This window comes from Falco punctatus, assembly GCF_963210335.1.
Source record: "Falco punctatus genome assembly, chromosome: 1".
NCBI classification, from domain to species: domain Eukaryota; kingdom Metazoa; phylum Chordata; class Aves; order Falconiformes; family Falconidae; genus Falco; species Falco punctatus.
In genome coordinates this window covers 11,292,368-11,308,293 of record NC_137580.1, presented here as the reverse complement: position 1 = coordinate 11,308,293, position 15,926 = coordinate 11,292,368, and the positions used below count along the sequence as shown (strand labels likewise).

Below are 15,926 nucleotides of genomic sequence, written 5' to 3'. Positions count from 1 at the left end.
TTATGTTTTCTGATCCAAGAGTAGTGGAGAAAGGGGGTCTGGGCTAATCTCTTCTGCAGGGGATGAGGATGTTTCAACAGTTTGATTTTTACAACTGACCACCTTTGTCAATTTAACACAGATGATGTAAGGTGTCCTAACCAGGTGTGGGTGAAGGTATTGCCCGAAGCGCACAGAGAAGAGGCAAATATCTACATGGAAGTGGGCGCTTAAAAGGCAAAACCTCAGCCAGGTTTCTCATCCTCTGCCACACCTGTGGCAGCTCTTTTGAGGAACCAAAGTTCAGGGAACTCAGCTGGAGCATCCCGCCTGCCCTCTCTCTCTGCAGCGGTGGGGGAGTCTCCCCAGCGCACCCAGAGTCCTGCAGGTTTGCAGGAGCTGGCTTGCTGTCACAGAGTCTTGCAGCACCTCTGGCTCAGAGTGTCACAGAGCTTTGGTGGCTCTGGGGCATAAGGATGCGACAAGCCTCCGTGCTGGCTTCAGCTCGGGGTGGTGGCCGCCGCGGCTGCTCGGTTTGGGTTGTGCAGCATTGCATGGCTATAGAGTGGGTCGCTCCTTTCCAGCCCTCGTGGCTCAGTTTGCTTGCTGATGTGATAACCTGCTGAGCACAAGGTGTGTTTGCTTTCCTTTCCTCCCTGCCCCCCCCCCTTCTTTTTCTGTTTGTTTATGTGAATCATTGTTACTATGAATCATCCCAGCTAAGGAAGTAAAACAAATGTTTATTCATAATCTCTCTGGGGAGCTGGCAAAAGCCTAATCTGCTTTACCAGCAGGCTAATGTAATGTAACAACAAAACAATGTAACCTTCGAAGTTTCCACTGCCCTGTGTTTTCCTTCATTTTCCCCACCTGAAGTACATGTGAGCTGACTTCAACATCTATTTCTCTTGCACTAAGGGACATAGTGGTACCTGTACAGAAGGGTGACGGCATCCTCTTTATGGGAACCCTGAGCTGCTCAGCAGAATATTCATTGCAGGAATAAAAATCTCTTGCAAGACTGATGTACAGCTAAAGGTCCAGAGCTGTAAAACACACTGTATTTTACTGGGGAGATCATGGAACTCTCAGGACTAAGCTAGCTCTTCTCCTGGCCGCAGCAAAGGTCCCAGGCTGCCATTAGACATTTTCATTCTTTTTAGGTGGTACGTAAGCAGGTGGGCTGACTGAATTTCCTGGAAAACAGGTGAGACAGCAGTGCATTAGTGGTAGATAGAAAAGTGAGTAAACTCACTAAACTCACCAGATCAGTCACAACCAGATGAGGCGGGGAAAAAAAAAAAATAAAAATCCAACCCCCCAAAAACCCACCCAAACAGGAACCCAAACAAAAAACCCAACCAAACACAAGCCAAAAAAGCAAAACATATATATATATATATATATTCCAAGTAGGGATCAGATAAAGCTGTACCTGTACACTTACGTCAGCCACAGCACTGAGTCCATGCCAAACATACAGGGCCAAATCAGCAAACATTTTGTCTGCGTAAGAACTACTGGCTTGAGAAGCAGTTTTTCATTTAACTATGATGTATTGCCCCTTTGCATGCTAGCCCAATGCCTGACCCCCCTGGCTGCACTGGCTGATAACCGCTGTTGGGCTGTGCCTTTGGGCTAACAGCTGGGTTAGGTGACAAAGCTGTGTCCCTGTGAGGTGGCTCGGAGCCTGCCTTTGGGTACAGGGCACAGCCACTGCAGCTCACCCACAGCCTCCGCAGCGAGCACCTCAGACCCTGTGCAGGTTATACTCTTGGTGAAAGAAAGCAAGTGTGGTTTATACAATTTTTTTGTATTGATGCTGCTTTGCAGTGTAGGCAGACCTTTCTGGGTTTTCCTCTTCCCACTTTTAAACAGGAACCTGGTTTGCTCTGATGCTAGTGCTTTTATTTCCTAATTTACCAACAGGCTGTGGGGGAGGTGATTCTGAGCACTCACCTTAACGTTTTAGCCCAAAATTTAAATCTGGGTTTCAAATAGCACTGAACTCCCACTGTAGAACCCTGCAGAAGCCATGAAATTCCTGATGAAATTGCATAGGTGTAGAGCAGTATTTGCTCATGAATGCCATCAGTGTCGGTGACATGCTCTATATCAAAAAAAAGGGGTGTCACACCCATTTTTCCTGTTATTTGTAAAAGCAAGCCAACACCCGCTACCTATGGGTAGCTATATAAGACAGAGGCTGCCAGTTTAATTCGCAGTGTGATGTTCTGATCTGTACCATGGCGCATTTTTTCCTGGCTGCAGAAGAGGAGGGGCCTCTTTGTGCCTCTTTTTGGTTCCTTTTCTCTTTAATGCTGAGCCTCAAAAATTACAAAGTGCAGCGTGCTAAGCCACTGTGAGGTGATCACGGTGTCATAGCAGAAGCAGTAGCAGCAGCAGTTTGCATACCATTATCAGTAACCTTAGAGCACCATTTCAACTTCTGCAGGCTAATGTGCCTGGCAACTAACTGACAGAGAAAGTGAGATAGCATTTTTTAATGGTATAAAATACAGAATGGGAGGATGAAACACAAATGAAAGAATGGACTACTAAATTTGCAAGGCTAGTATGTTCTTTATTGTGCTCATGTGCATCAGTTTGGAGTTTCATAACTGCACAAACAGTTATTAACACCTGCCATGTCATCAAGAGTACTTACCCTTTAGAACAGCATGGCCAAAATATCAGTAGTAATGGTATTATCATGCACAAGAAGAGGAATATATTCCACTTGGTTCAGCTAGCAGAATAACTTACTCAAGTTTGACACAGTCTTTTTGGATGAGACATTCAAATGGGGTTGTCTTATTTGATTGTTCAGCTTTGATAAGTAGTGAAATTGCTGGTCTGTATTTAAGATACATAATAGTCATATCAAAACAAGACAATTTGGTGTTGTGCGTTTGTCCTGTAGATTAACATATCTTTTTTCTGTGTGATCGCAGCATTTCCATCAGAGCAGGCTGTAGGTTCTTCTCAGCCAAAGAGTGATCACATTCCTATTCCCCTGCACACCCCTTCCCCACGTGGTAGCTCTTCTATGTCTGTGCTGATGGGTGTACTGATGTTTTGGAAGCGAGTTGCTTACAGTGTAGCTTATACTTTGATATTTGGCTGTGAGTGTGTTGGAATTCTAAATACATAATGACAGTGATGTTTTATTTAAGGAAAGAAAATCCTTAACTAACAACCCATAAGGGTTTTCAATCATTTAAATTACAGTACAGCCTATATCCATGAACTGTAAACTAAGAGGATTTATATAAGATTACAGTGGCTCCAGAGGAGCTGTGAAGTGAATAATCTGCATTTTACAAGTTGCACTGCTGTGGTCTATTATGTCAGTCCTCATTTGCTTGTAACACTTGTTGTTGAGGGAGTACTGTTGTTTGCATCTTCACCTTGTCATTATATTTTGGTCATTGCAGAAAAATGGACTGAAGTATGATGGAATGAAATGTCCCTTACAAGAGTAGTTTTGGTATCATTATTTGAAAAGATCTAACAGCATGGAGAGACCTCCTCTATAGATCACGAGAAAGGATAGAGAACTGTAGTAGCACTCCAGTATGAGAAGAGGTTTAACTTCTGTGTGGAGTTACTTTAGAGAAAAGAAGAATTAGATTCATCCTACAGTAAAGGAATGACAGGCACTTTTATTTTGTCTTATCTGTTTATTACAGGGAAAAACAGCTGCTAAACAAAACCAGATAAAAGTAAAGATTCATCCACAAGAGCATGGAAGGCCATGAAATTCTTTTCCTTAGGCAAAACTTTATTAGAGGATGAGCTTCTTGTGAGTCTGAGGACAAAGTATTTTTATAGATGTGAAAAATCAAGGATTGCTTTAGGATTCTTGCTTGGTGCTTGTGAGGGCCATGAGGAGAGTAGCTGCAGGCTATCCCAGACACCAGCAGGTCCCAACCTGGGCACGGTGTTGGCTGTTGTCAGTCAGGATGCTGTTGTAGATGAACTGCCCTGGACAGTAATGAATTACATATCTTCTCTGCTCCTAAGACAATAATTTCCCCCAGAGTGGCCCAAATCCTGCCATCTACTTTGTGCTTCTTCTGGTTACTGAAACAAGCCTTGCAAGCACTTTTGCTAAACCAGCAGATAACTCTGTCCTGTTGCACAGAGCTGGTGTTTTCTCTAGGTTTATTTTCAGGTGCAGATGTCAGGGAGGCTGGTGGTGGACAGTGTGCTGTGGAGTGCCAGGATGTAGGGCTTTTTGATGGCATAAGTGCATGGGTTTTAATAGGTTGATTTTTGAGTCAGAATAAGAGACAGTGCAGTAAGTTCTGTATAAACTTCCATTACCACTTTCATTTTAAGATTTTACCATGGAAGGGTAGTGCTTCATTGGCAGAGGGTACACTGAACGGTGTGCAACTGCAAAGGTGAGTCAGCCTCAAAAAAAAGAAAAAAAGAAAAGGATATGCTCTTCTATGCATGTGATTGTCGTTGAAGTATTATGAAGTTTTAGTGAGAGAGGATTTCAGCTTACTGATACTTCCTTTCTCAAAGCACTGAAGGTAATAAAATGAAAAAGTTGATATTCCCATTTGAACTCCACTCAAGTGCCTCCAGTTACTGCATGCTACAAAGGCATATTTCAGCTCACACTTGGAGTTTTCTGGATTCCTCTTCTGTGCCAGAACTTAGTAATTTCTTACAGGGTTATTTCAGTGTGCTATAAGGGCTGTCCCACATCTGTAGTCAGTCTGCTAGGCTGTCCTTAGAAAGAGCCTCATTTCCTCGCTTTCTGCAGAGAAAACTATTTATCTGCCAGACAGCCGCCTTCATGGCAGTGCAGTATTGTTAAGACATCTCCTTTTAATTTCATTTAAGCCCATTTATATCTTTTAAAATGCTAATTTTTCAAGGCACCCACAGTTACCATTTTTCTCATCTTGAATTCCTTCAGAAGAAAAGCCTTTCTTGGTAAATGATATTTTAGTTTCCATGGTGCTCCTTGTTACAAGTAGCTGCTCTTTTCATCACCGAATGGTGCAATTTTCATTCATGCTGAAATATCAATGGTAACATACAGCAGCAAATTGTTCCTTTATGATCCTTGGCATTGTAGAAACTCTCCAGCTCAAAATTAAATGTCAAGGAATTTAACAAGTATGAAAAATCTGACTCCTTTTATGCACACACACACAGAGAGACACGTGGCTGCTCCCTCCATCCCCCTATGCACCTAAGAATTTGTCTTCCCTTGTTACCACAAGGAGTCATTAATATGCTACCAGCGATGCTTCTTAAAAAGTTCAGCTGCGGGGCCGAGGGGGCGGCGTTCCCTCCCGTACCCTCCGCTGGAGCTGAGCAAGGCATTTTGCATTCAGGCTGCTTGTTCCCAGGCTCTGAACTTGAGTGGCTCATTTTGGGAATGATAGCAGCCTCACCAGCCTGCTCCTTTGCATTACTCAAAGTGTCGCGCTGCCATTTGCCATGCCATAAATCAGAAACATGTGTCCTCAGCACAGGCAATAGAAACACCTATGGATCAAGGCAGGGCTCTGCTTCCACCCCAGCCCTGCTGCTGCAAATCCTGGGGTACCGGCAGGAGTGTGGGAAGGATGCTGTGACAGGCAGCGAGGGTTTTAGTGGGGTTTCCTTTTGTAACTACCATCATCTCTTTGCCTGGCCACGATGTTATTGTTATGTGGTAGCTGCTGGCTTAGGTTTCTCAGCTGTGAGGCCCAGTCCGCTCCTTTCCTGCCTCAGATCCCCTTGTTTATACTGCTAAATATTCACCCCCCCTCCCCAGCTACTGCCAGTGCTCTGCCAATGGCTGCCTTTGTGCTTCACGGGAAAGCGGCCATGCAGGATGGCAGCCCTGCTGGGCCATAACTCTGCAGGGAACTTCAGGAGACTCTAGTCTTTCCTACAAAACAGTGATTCTGCCAGAGGAAAGTAGACCTTGTTCATAAATCAGGTGCTCAGGGAATTAGTAATTTAAAATTTCCAGGAGAACCTCCTGCAACAAATAAAGTTACTTTTAACACACAGTTACATCACACCCTTCTTCTTCCATTTATTTGAAGTTTGGCAGTGAGGTGTGTGTCCCTATGGAGCAGTTAAGAGGAGGTTAGATCTGCGATCCTGTGCTGGATAAGGCAGCTTGGAGGAAGTGCTTTGAAGTGCGCCTCTGCCCCCACTCCTCTTCATTTCCATACATGAGCTTGGTGCAGGCAGGTGTTTTGTTTTTACAACCCCGTGTCAGTTTTGCGGTTATGGCTTCCTTGCCTCTAAGCAAGCACTGTGATTTACTATTGCTTCTCACAATAATCTACGCTACTGGCAGTGCTGTAAGCACTTCCAGCAAATAGGCCTCAGAAGAAAATAAAATGCTGGAGCTTGTGAAAGAGCAGAGGTGCTTCCTTCATCTCCTGGTTGAGCTGGAGCTAGGCAATAAAAATAAAACCTGAGGTTTTGCATCTCTGGTGGAATAGGTCACAAATGTCTTAGAGTAGATGAAAGTTTCCCACAAATGAAATAAAGGAAGGATGTCAAAATGCTGATGTTAGGTAGAAGCATGGAAGTCATTCATCAAAACCTGGTGTGACAATACATTTGTATTTGAATCCTTTGAATTTAGACTAGACGGCTTTTTAAAAGGCAAGCTTTTGTGAAAGAGGGTGGCAGAAACCTTTTTAATTACAGGTCCAGCCTAAACCACCTATATTGCAATGCCCTAGATAAACGAACATCTTCATCCGAGCCTCTTCACTGTTGTTTCAGGTTCTGAAATGCTTAATGCAGATTGTTTTCTAGAGATCCTGCTCAGCTGCTGCCCACATTTCCAGACACCTGACCGTTCCCTAGTTAACCCCCCAAACTCTCTGATAACAAGCACACCTGAGCCCCCAGGGCAAGCCTAGCTCCGTGCAGGGGTGCCTGGGCCTGACCATTAACAATGGGAAAGAAAAGCCAGCTTAGGTCCTTGGGACATTTAAGTCCTCGGGAGGGGTGTGGCTCAGGGTCTTGTTACAGTGCAAAATAAAAACCAGGTTTGATTATTCATATATCTTTTGGAGATGGTCGTAAGCTTTGTACAGGAAGTTTGCAGATGAGGTAAAGTGAAGATGTTGAACACTGGTACTTGATGGACATGTGGAAATGGTTTATCCAAGAGTTGACTGAGAAGTCACAGGGGATGATATATATTGTATGTTTCAAATCTGTGTTCCATTTTGTTTTTTAAAGAGATTTTTTTTTAAAAATTAAGCCCTTATGTTACTTGCACTTCATATTGTTTCAGCTCTGTGCTTGCTTTCTGGCTGCTAACAGTGTTTAATGCGCTTGCTGTATGAGAAATGTGCATGACTAAGCAAAGACGGCGTGGCTAACAATGAGTGCTGTAACCTTGAACGTCTTTTGTGTCACCTTTCATATCTGCTCTGTTGGCTTAGTTCTCTTTGGGAGTGCCAGGGATGTTATCTACTCCATGCAAAAAGATTGAGGATCCTGCTTGAGCATGAGAGGGCTCTCTAGCCAGCAGTCCAAGTTTCAGAGGAATCCCTTCTGCCTTTCAGAGAAAGCTGTTTCATAAAAGGCATTGGCTTGTTGAGTTAGGGCTCGGGCCATGCCATAAGTGAAAATGGCACTCTGGTGAAGGTCTGGCTTGCCAGCCTGAATCAGTGCATGATGTGGCTGCAGCCAGGTTTGAATCACTATTAAAATAAAGCAAATGACCTTGTAAGCATAATAATTATCCTCGGTCTCTCAAGGGCTGTTAACGGATCTGCTTCTGTTTGGGACTTCAGCTGGGAGGGTTTGCCTAGAAGGAGAGAGTTTTGGACTAGAGCAAGTCAGGAAATCTGAGAAAAAGATATTTTCCACTTTAAGATTTTGATTCATTGAAGTTGAAACTTCTGATGGGAAACTTGACCATTTCAGTATGAAGTTTCTTAGGAAAAAAATATATCTTAGAACCAAGACAGAAATCTTGTCCAACTGGTAAAGACCTAAGAATGGCCAATGGCTTAAAAACCATAGTATTGTGTGTGCTCAGATGCAGGAGACTGCAATGCTTTATTTGCTCGAAGTAGGCTCAGGACTTCAACTTGCGTTGAAATGGCTACTGGTTACTGCAGGGCAATGCTTTCCTTTTGCATTTCATCTCAGAGTGAAACCTCAACAGATCTCAAAATCAAGAAAAAATCCTTTTCAAATCAGCTGTTTTTCTGAGTAGACCTTGAGGTGCTGACATTAGTGCCAAACCTATATAGTGATTTGGAAATGTCTTGTGTATTACTGCCAAGGTGATATTCAAGCAGGCTGTTCCTCAGGTGGAAGCGGAAGCTGCTTCCAGGAAAGTCTTTTGCGATATTCATCTTTTCTCTCCGAACTTTGAAGAAAATCAGTATCAAAAAGAAAAAAAAAATAAATCTGAGGAAACCTGAATCAGGAAAATATTAACAATGTAATTAAAAAATGTAAAAAAAAGAAAAATCAGATGAGAGACAATTAGTGTAGCTTCTACACATCTGAATGTTGATTAAAATTGAATTGAATATCTGTGTTTTAACATTTACCCATCCCTAGCTGCTCTTCAAAACCAGGACTTCCCCCTTCTGCCCTATAGACAAAGCAATTATGATGGAGAACCACAACAGCTGACACAAAAAGCACAACTACCTTGGGCTTCCCAGAAAGAGTCAATGAGGAGTCTGCCATCCCAGAGAAATTCAGCATTAGCAGTACAGCTAGTCCACCCTGTGGCTATACAGGGCTGAAATGCATTGCCAAGCTATACTGTATATGGCTTCAGAGAAATTTTTCTCCTTCTAGAGCCTGTAAAGAGCCCCGGAGCTAGACCATGGGGTTCAGTTAATCAGGATATCCACTGGGTGTTGGATGTGACCTTTGGTGTTGCAGAATCATAGATCTGATAATCTGCTCTGGTACTGCTGTACCTCCTGCAAATATTTTTGAGAGGAAAAACACAGAGTAGACTGAATATGGGAGTGGGGGTGGGGGAGAAGAGAAAGAAAGCCAGAGAGAGAAGCTGGGGATAAGAGGAACAGCAACAGTAAATCAGCTGAGGAACCTTCCCAGAGTCTACAGCTCATATCCCAGTTTAATGATAACTTTTATAATGACAAACAGCAAACACTAAAGGCTGTGACCATTTGCAGGCTGTTCTTTCTGTGAAACAACAAGCACAGTCAAATATGCCCCACTGAGTCTGCTGAGTTCACAAGTACGAAAGACACTGTCGCCATGGCCTTTGCTGTTTAGAGGCCATGTCAAAATAATTTCCTTGCTTCTGTTTTAAAGCCAGGTTTTGCAATGTTCGGTCTGAGTTGGCTGTCCTGGAAAAAGCTGCACCAGTGGGACACAGCCGGGAAACAAAACAAATCAGTTCATTAACTGGTAAGGTTAGGTGGGATAAACCATGCCTTTAGTGTGCTATGGAACTCCCTGCTATATTTAAATAAATAAATAAAACTAAAAAAAAAAAAAAGAAAGGAGAGAGGAAAAGTCTGAATTCCTTCACATGGTTTCCAGGCAAGGATTTGCTTAGTTTTCATGTGCATGAACCTGTATATGCTGTATTTCTTTAGTTGAAAACTTACCGCCACGGGCATTTCAAGATCCTTTTCAAAAGTTCGCTTGTGTAATGATAACATTCACCATTTGCAATCTGTTAAGCAATTTTCCAAATGAACTGTTTCCAGATTTTGGCGCCCTTAAAAAACACCTAATCATCCATTGCACTGTCCATAGGGCCAAAGCTTGGCAGAAGAAGTCACAAGTGCAAAATTTATCCCAATAACCTGACATTGGAAAAAAATAACCAAATACAATACAGAAAGCAGCAGGAGAGTTCTGGGAATTTAATATTCCCAGGACTTTGGTGCAAGACCTGATGACATATAGGCTTGGCTTACTAAGTGCTGTGTTCCGGAGCCTGACCTATATCTCTTGCTGTTCCCAGGTGAGCTGTGGCAGTCCCCAACCCTGAAGAGCAAAGCAGTATGTTTTGATATAAACTTGCTTATCTGTGATGTCTGTTTTTCATGCAGAAAGCAGTCTACAAGACAGCCCGTTGCACTGAAGGGATCAAATGGTTCTCGCCAAGTCAACGTGTGAAAAAATTACAGTATCACCCATCTGTTAGGAGAAGAGGATGCAAAATTTAAAAGCAGGCCACCCCCCAGGACAGAATAAAATACAGAATAAAAACAGAGAGGCAAAAGGGTTGGGAACCATCACAGCACCTTTCAAATACACATATTTGTAAATACTTATATGTGTCTCAGCAATGACTGACTTTAGCAATGAGCTAGTATTATCTCGTTTATTGTAGCAATGTTTCTTCTCAGCAGATCACAGCTTCTCCCCCTTCAATCCTTCCCAATATGTTCCAGCTTTATATTCCAGACTGGAGCTGCTCTTTGTGGGCTTGCAGCTCAGACACTATTAAATTACGTGACTTCTTCTCATCTTCTTTTGATTGTGATTTTCCGGGGGAGAAATGAAAAAGAGGAAAGACTAGCTATGAAGCCGTGCTGTCATTTACCCCACCGCATGCTCCATGGCTGTTACTGCTGCAGCGAGCATTAAAGGAATCCCTTCTCCATTTTGATGCATTGGTTCTGTACCTCTGACACGTGCAGAGAGACAGCAGCACGATGCTGGCATAACAGGGCGAGGAATAGGGCAACAGCCTGCATTTAAAAACCTGCTTGCTTTGTATCACCTAGCAAGGGAAGAAAAGAGCTGCTGCTGTGCCTAATTACTTGCTTGCTTTCTGGTGTTTGACTTCACTGGTTTGGATTATAATTGGTTACAGTTCATAAAAGGGGTCTTCTGTGACCAGCTGACTTTAAAGGGTCACACTGCATTACAAGTGTGCTGGGAAGGGCAATAGAATTTATTAACTTCTTAAATGTTTTCAATACCCTTTCCAGCAGGCTTTCCTAAAAAGTGAATCAGCACACTCTCTTGGCTAAAACTTGAGAGACCTAGAAAGGTACCAATTGCACAGAGTAACTCTGTTCTCCGGAATGTCCCCCGCCAGCTGTGGGGCAGCTGTGAATTTGCATTATATCAGAAACGTCTTACTGCTGTGCTAGCACCCTGTGTTGCGTTTGATTTGTGGGATGCAGAAGGGAAAAGGTGATATCTGCATCGACAGAGGCAATTTAATGGAGAACAGAGCTCAGGTGTGATTTTTCCTGATTTGGAGAGAAGATTTGGAAGTCTAGGAGAATATCTAAATTACAAGAAAATTGGTACAGTGATCCTCCAAGGAAAGGAGGTGATCTTTATTGGTAATGGTATTACAGCTTTTATTCCAGTGCAATGACTGTAGTTCGTAGCAGAGAGTTTGATAATGGGTTCCTGTTGCAAATCAGGAGCTGCCTCTTAAATTGGATGGATAGAAAAGACGCGATTAAAGCTCTCACTTAGGGTTTTACATATGGTTCGTACCTGTCTGTCTGTGCTTTCAGGTGATTCCAGGACTGAGTGTAAATCTGAACCGAGGTGTCAGTGAGAAATGAACCATACTGTATTACTCATCCCTGAAATCTTGAAACCGGCCTTTCATTTTTGTCTAAATCTGTCACTGAAAGCAGCAGCTAATAAGCAGCCCTCGGAGGGGCCGTGTGCGAGCGTGCGGCAGCCCTCTGAAGGGTTGCTCCTGCCGGCAGGCAAACGGAGGTCCAACCTCCGCGCTCGCTTCGCTCAGAAGGCTGGCACTCGGGAGCTTAGAAGTCACAGCATCCCTTGTGCTGCTCCAGGCATGAGTTATAATCTGCAGGCTTTTTAATGAATAGTGCTTCCTGACTAGTTCTGGCTTGGGTTTGGGGTTTTATTCTTCTCCTGAGTTTGTTTTTTGGGTTTTTTTTTTTTTTTTTTTTGTTTTTTTTTTTTTTTGTTGTTGTTGGTATTACTGTTGGAGGGGGTTAGTGCTTTTCAGTCTAACAAGGAAGGACCCGCAGTGCTAAGAAAAGAAAAGGGTCATGTTTGGAAGCATGGTTAGTATGTTTGGTTGGTTGGTTGATTTTTTTTGTTCCCCTTAGTTTTGAACTACCGTTTTGGTTTAGATTTGGATTTAAATTAGAAGTTAATACAGCAAGCAGATATTTGGTAAGAGTTAGAATGAACAAAGGCAGTTTGTTAAGTTTAAGAGTGTGGTTTCAGTCGTTCAAATGGTGTTTGTGAAAACAGTACAAATTTGCTATCTTTGGCTGAAAATATTTTTTTTAAGGTTGGAGTAAGTGCTGGTTTATCCAATAGCTTGGTGGTTGAAGCATTCAGCTATGACCTAGGAGATATAATTAAAATATCTGTTCTGAGAGGCTTTGAAACCATGTATCCGTACCTTGAATCAGATGCTAAGTGGATTGAATTCAATTTACACCCAGGTCAGGTAAGAACATCAGCCAAACCGGATGCAAAATATCTGGCAACTGACCTACAAACCCACTTTTTGCACAGACATATCAACATACAGTTCTTCAGTATTTCTTGAGTCAGTACCTTTGAGGTTTTTTTTCAGCAATAGAGCACTTCTGTTTTGTGCTATTTGCTCTGGTCCTTACCGTTGCCTTCTCCATCACCAAGCACATCCTATAAGACGACTGGCTTCCCTCCTTCCAGCTTTTTGACCTGAGGCTGTGTGCGTGAGGTGCTAGTGGGTTAATGCAGTGTTGTCAAGCCTACCCAGAGTTGGTGCTGCAATACAGCATGATCTTCTCACCTACCTGCCTGTGTGTCTGAGTTAATGATAATATTTGACACCATGGCTACTAAGGTGGGCAAGATACGAACAGTGATACCGTTCCACTTTATTTATTTATTCATTTAGTATCAGTTTAGCGCTTGTTTTCAGCTCAATACAGGCGTACTGATGTCAAGGATTTATTTGAGAAATAAGGACTGGTAGTGAAGAGGATCCTTAAATTCTGTTCCAGCTGTTTGTGTTTGAGAGAAATATCAGATAATAATGGTTCTTTGTCTTGGCTTTCAAAACACCTTTTCCTACTTTTTTTTGCAATAGTCCTTTAGGACTGTGCTTGTGGTCCCTTCTGGAAAACCAGAATTCCTCATTCTGCCTCTCTCCCACCTGATGATGTGATCTTCACAACAGAGTTCTCTAAATACGGCAACCCTTCCATCTTTTCAAAAGCAATCTCAATTTAGACCGCTGGAAGGAACTGGTGGTGAAGCAGGAGCTCCCAGCTCTCCTCAGAGGGAGTGCATGTACCATGTCTTCCCAACTGTAACTCTCAGCCTTGGAATTAAAGGCCCAAATATTCCTTTCAGATCTGAGTCTCTTCTTGGTGTTATGCAGATATCAGTGATATCAAGAATGATATCAAGTGGAAAGAGACTAGAATAATGCTTGAAACATCTAGGGGGTTTTCTAACTAGAACATTTGCCTGCAGCGTGGCTTCGGACTAATTCACTGTGCCTCTGTTCCTCTTCTTTAAAATAGAAGTAGTTCTGCTTTTCTGCTCTGCTGCCTGGGAGCACATGCTATACAAAAGTTCGGTGTTGTTATTTATTTGTGTGTTATAGCTGTCTTTTAGCTGTCAGGGGTTTTGTACTGTTCAGTGCTATTTGTGCTGTGCTAACGGTACAAATTTGTGCTGTTCCTATTTCTGTGTCATATCCTGCCCTGATGTATCCCTGAATAGCAAGAGAGATAATTGGGATATGGTGCGGTGTGCGAGGGAAGAGTTGCACAGAGGAGGAAAGGGCAGAATATCACATGCTACATGTTTTGGCATCCAGGGGAAGGTGTCGAACAGCCTCCAGGTGGGCAGTCATCAAGTGCCAGTAGGTGTGTTGGAGATGTCACTGTGATTGCTCTCCTGATAAAGAGCTGGATCACCTGCCTCTGTCACCTGCCTTATTGCTGGTTCAAGCCCTGCTGCCTGCTGCCTACTTGTTGGGCTCAGCTTGAAAGTCAGTGTGGGTAGGCAGCTCAAATGAGCCACAAGTCCTGTGTGGGAAGCACAGGGACCACAACCTCTTGGCATCCCCAAAGGATTCCTCTTTCAAATGGTTTCTCACCTCTCCATTATAAACCTATTTATTTTGTCTAGATGGTTTTGTTTCAATATGTTATTTTTTACTGGTAGTTTCTAATTATGATATTTCGGGATCACCAAATGTGCATTCACCATCATTAGTGGCTTCTTCTCATGTTATTTGTTTCATGTTCAGGGAATAGCAACCAGATTGCAAAATAATGAGCTACCTTGTGTATTTCAGAAACATACCCCTCGCAATATGCATTTCAATGATTATCGTCACAGTTGGCTATGTGTTAACAAACGTGGCTTATTTCACTACAATCAGTGCTGGGGAATTGCTGCTTTCAAAAGCTGTAGCAGTGGTAAGTTACAGAAGAAAAACCACAAAGCTGTATCCCTGCTGCAGTTGTGTTTGTTGATATATTCTTATTTCCAGGGGGAAAAAATTGGGAGGACACATCCAGTCAGGCTTTTCTATGGCTCCTCTTTTACACCACATACTAGCATCCCCGTGAAATTAATCTGATTTTTGAGTGATGAGTGGGATTGCACTTAAGGCCATCGATAGCATTTGTAATGTAATGTTAGAGTGTATTTATTTACCTGATATAACAAAGTCAATAGGACTTAAATTTTATAGCCGAGTACATGCTTGAAAAAATCTGTGCTAAACTGTAGGCTGAGCTCCTGGGAAGCAGGGAACACAGATAATGGTGGAAGGGGGAGCTCTGAACGATTCTGTTTGTAGCAAGAAGCGGTAACACTGTCTGTGCACAACATGCGTCCCAAGAATTTAGGAAGGGGGTGGCTCTGAATACTGGAGTTCATTTGGGAAGGAGTTGCAAGGCAACCTTGCTTGGAAGTATTGCTTTGATTGTTCTTGCTGAATTGTGGTGATGACACTGATTTTTATATTGGTGGTATCTGACTCACAATGAGGAAATAAAATTTTTCATTTACTTTCCAGTAGTGACACTGCCTATGGCTATTTCAATTGACATGGCACTTAAAAAATGACCAAATTCTGTAGCTCATGGGAGATTTAGAAACAAAACATTTTGCAAACCTGAAGAACAGTGTGCATGTCTCCTGTGGTGCCCCAAACTCCAATTAAGGCTCTTCTGGTAACCTAGAACAATATAGTGTGAGTGGATGGACTACACCACTGGGTAGCATCAGCTAAGTAAAATGAAGGCTGTAGAAAAAAAAAAAAAAAAAAGGGGTGTACAGATCAAACCCAGATCCATTCAGACTGGGTCTTCTTTTTTGGTGTCATAATGGTCTAAATGGACATAAATCAGGGCCTGATTCGACCTCTTCGGCATTGCCTCAACTGGCAGTCTTCCACACGCAGTCAGGAGTAAGGATGGGAGAGCTCATCTGCAGTACCATTGGTGTCACAAAGAAGAGGTAACAAATGCATAGCACAACTTTCAGTGGGGGACGCAGACCAGGGGTTTAAATGAAATAAAACTTACCTTGCTTAATAATTTGTTAATAGAGCAAAATGACTTTCACATTTTATGAAAAATCACTGTATGTTTCTCTGTCCTCTAACAGACCTTTGCCGAACGACTAATGGGAAACTTTTCTTTAGCTGTACCAGTATTTGTTGCTCTCTCCTGCTTTGGCTCTATGAATGGCGGCATTTTCGCAGTCTCCAGGTGAGCATTGCTAATATTACTGGGGGTGATGGGCATGGGATATGCACTGAAAGTAAGGAAGCAAGGAGAAGGGAGGGTAGGATTTGTTCCTTTAGCAGGAAATGAAACCCAAATGTTTACCAGGTGCGAGGCTTTTTCTCACTTTGTTCTTGTTGACTTTTGTACCTTATTGTTAAAACCCTCTGAATGGTTTGGAAAGGGATCCCTCTGAGCATAGCCTTTAATTAATGGCTGCTTTGTTTCATGTGAAGAAGGGAAAATATTAAC

At 42.7% G+C, this 15,926-nt stretch overlaps 1 protein-coding gene across 7 annotated transcripts in view; it reads left to right on the top strand.

Moving 5' to 3' along the window:
* SLC7A11 (solute carrier family 7 member 11) overlaps window positions 1–15,926 on the top strand; it is a 176,322-nt gene that overhangs the window by 147,740 nt on the left and 12,656 nt on the right. For all 7 annotated transcript variants that reach the window (XM_080403016.1, XM_080403015.1, XM_080403014.1 and 4 more), the window contains 2 exons: window positions 14,234–14,357; window positions 15,556–15,659. In XM_080403016.1, coding sequence (XP_080259142.1) covers window positions 14,234–14,357; window positions 15,556–15,659 — 228 coding nt within the window. The remainder of the gene's footprint in view (window positions 1–14,233; window positions 14,358–15,555; window positions 15,660–15,926) is intronic.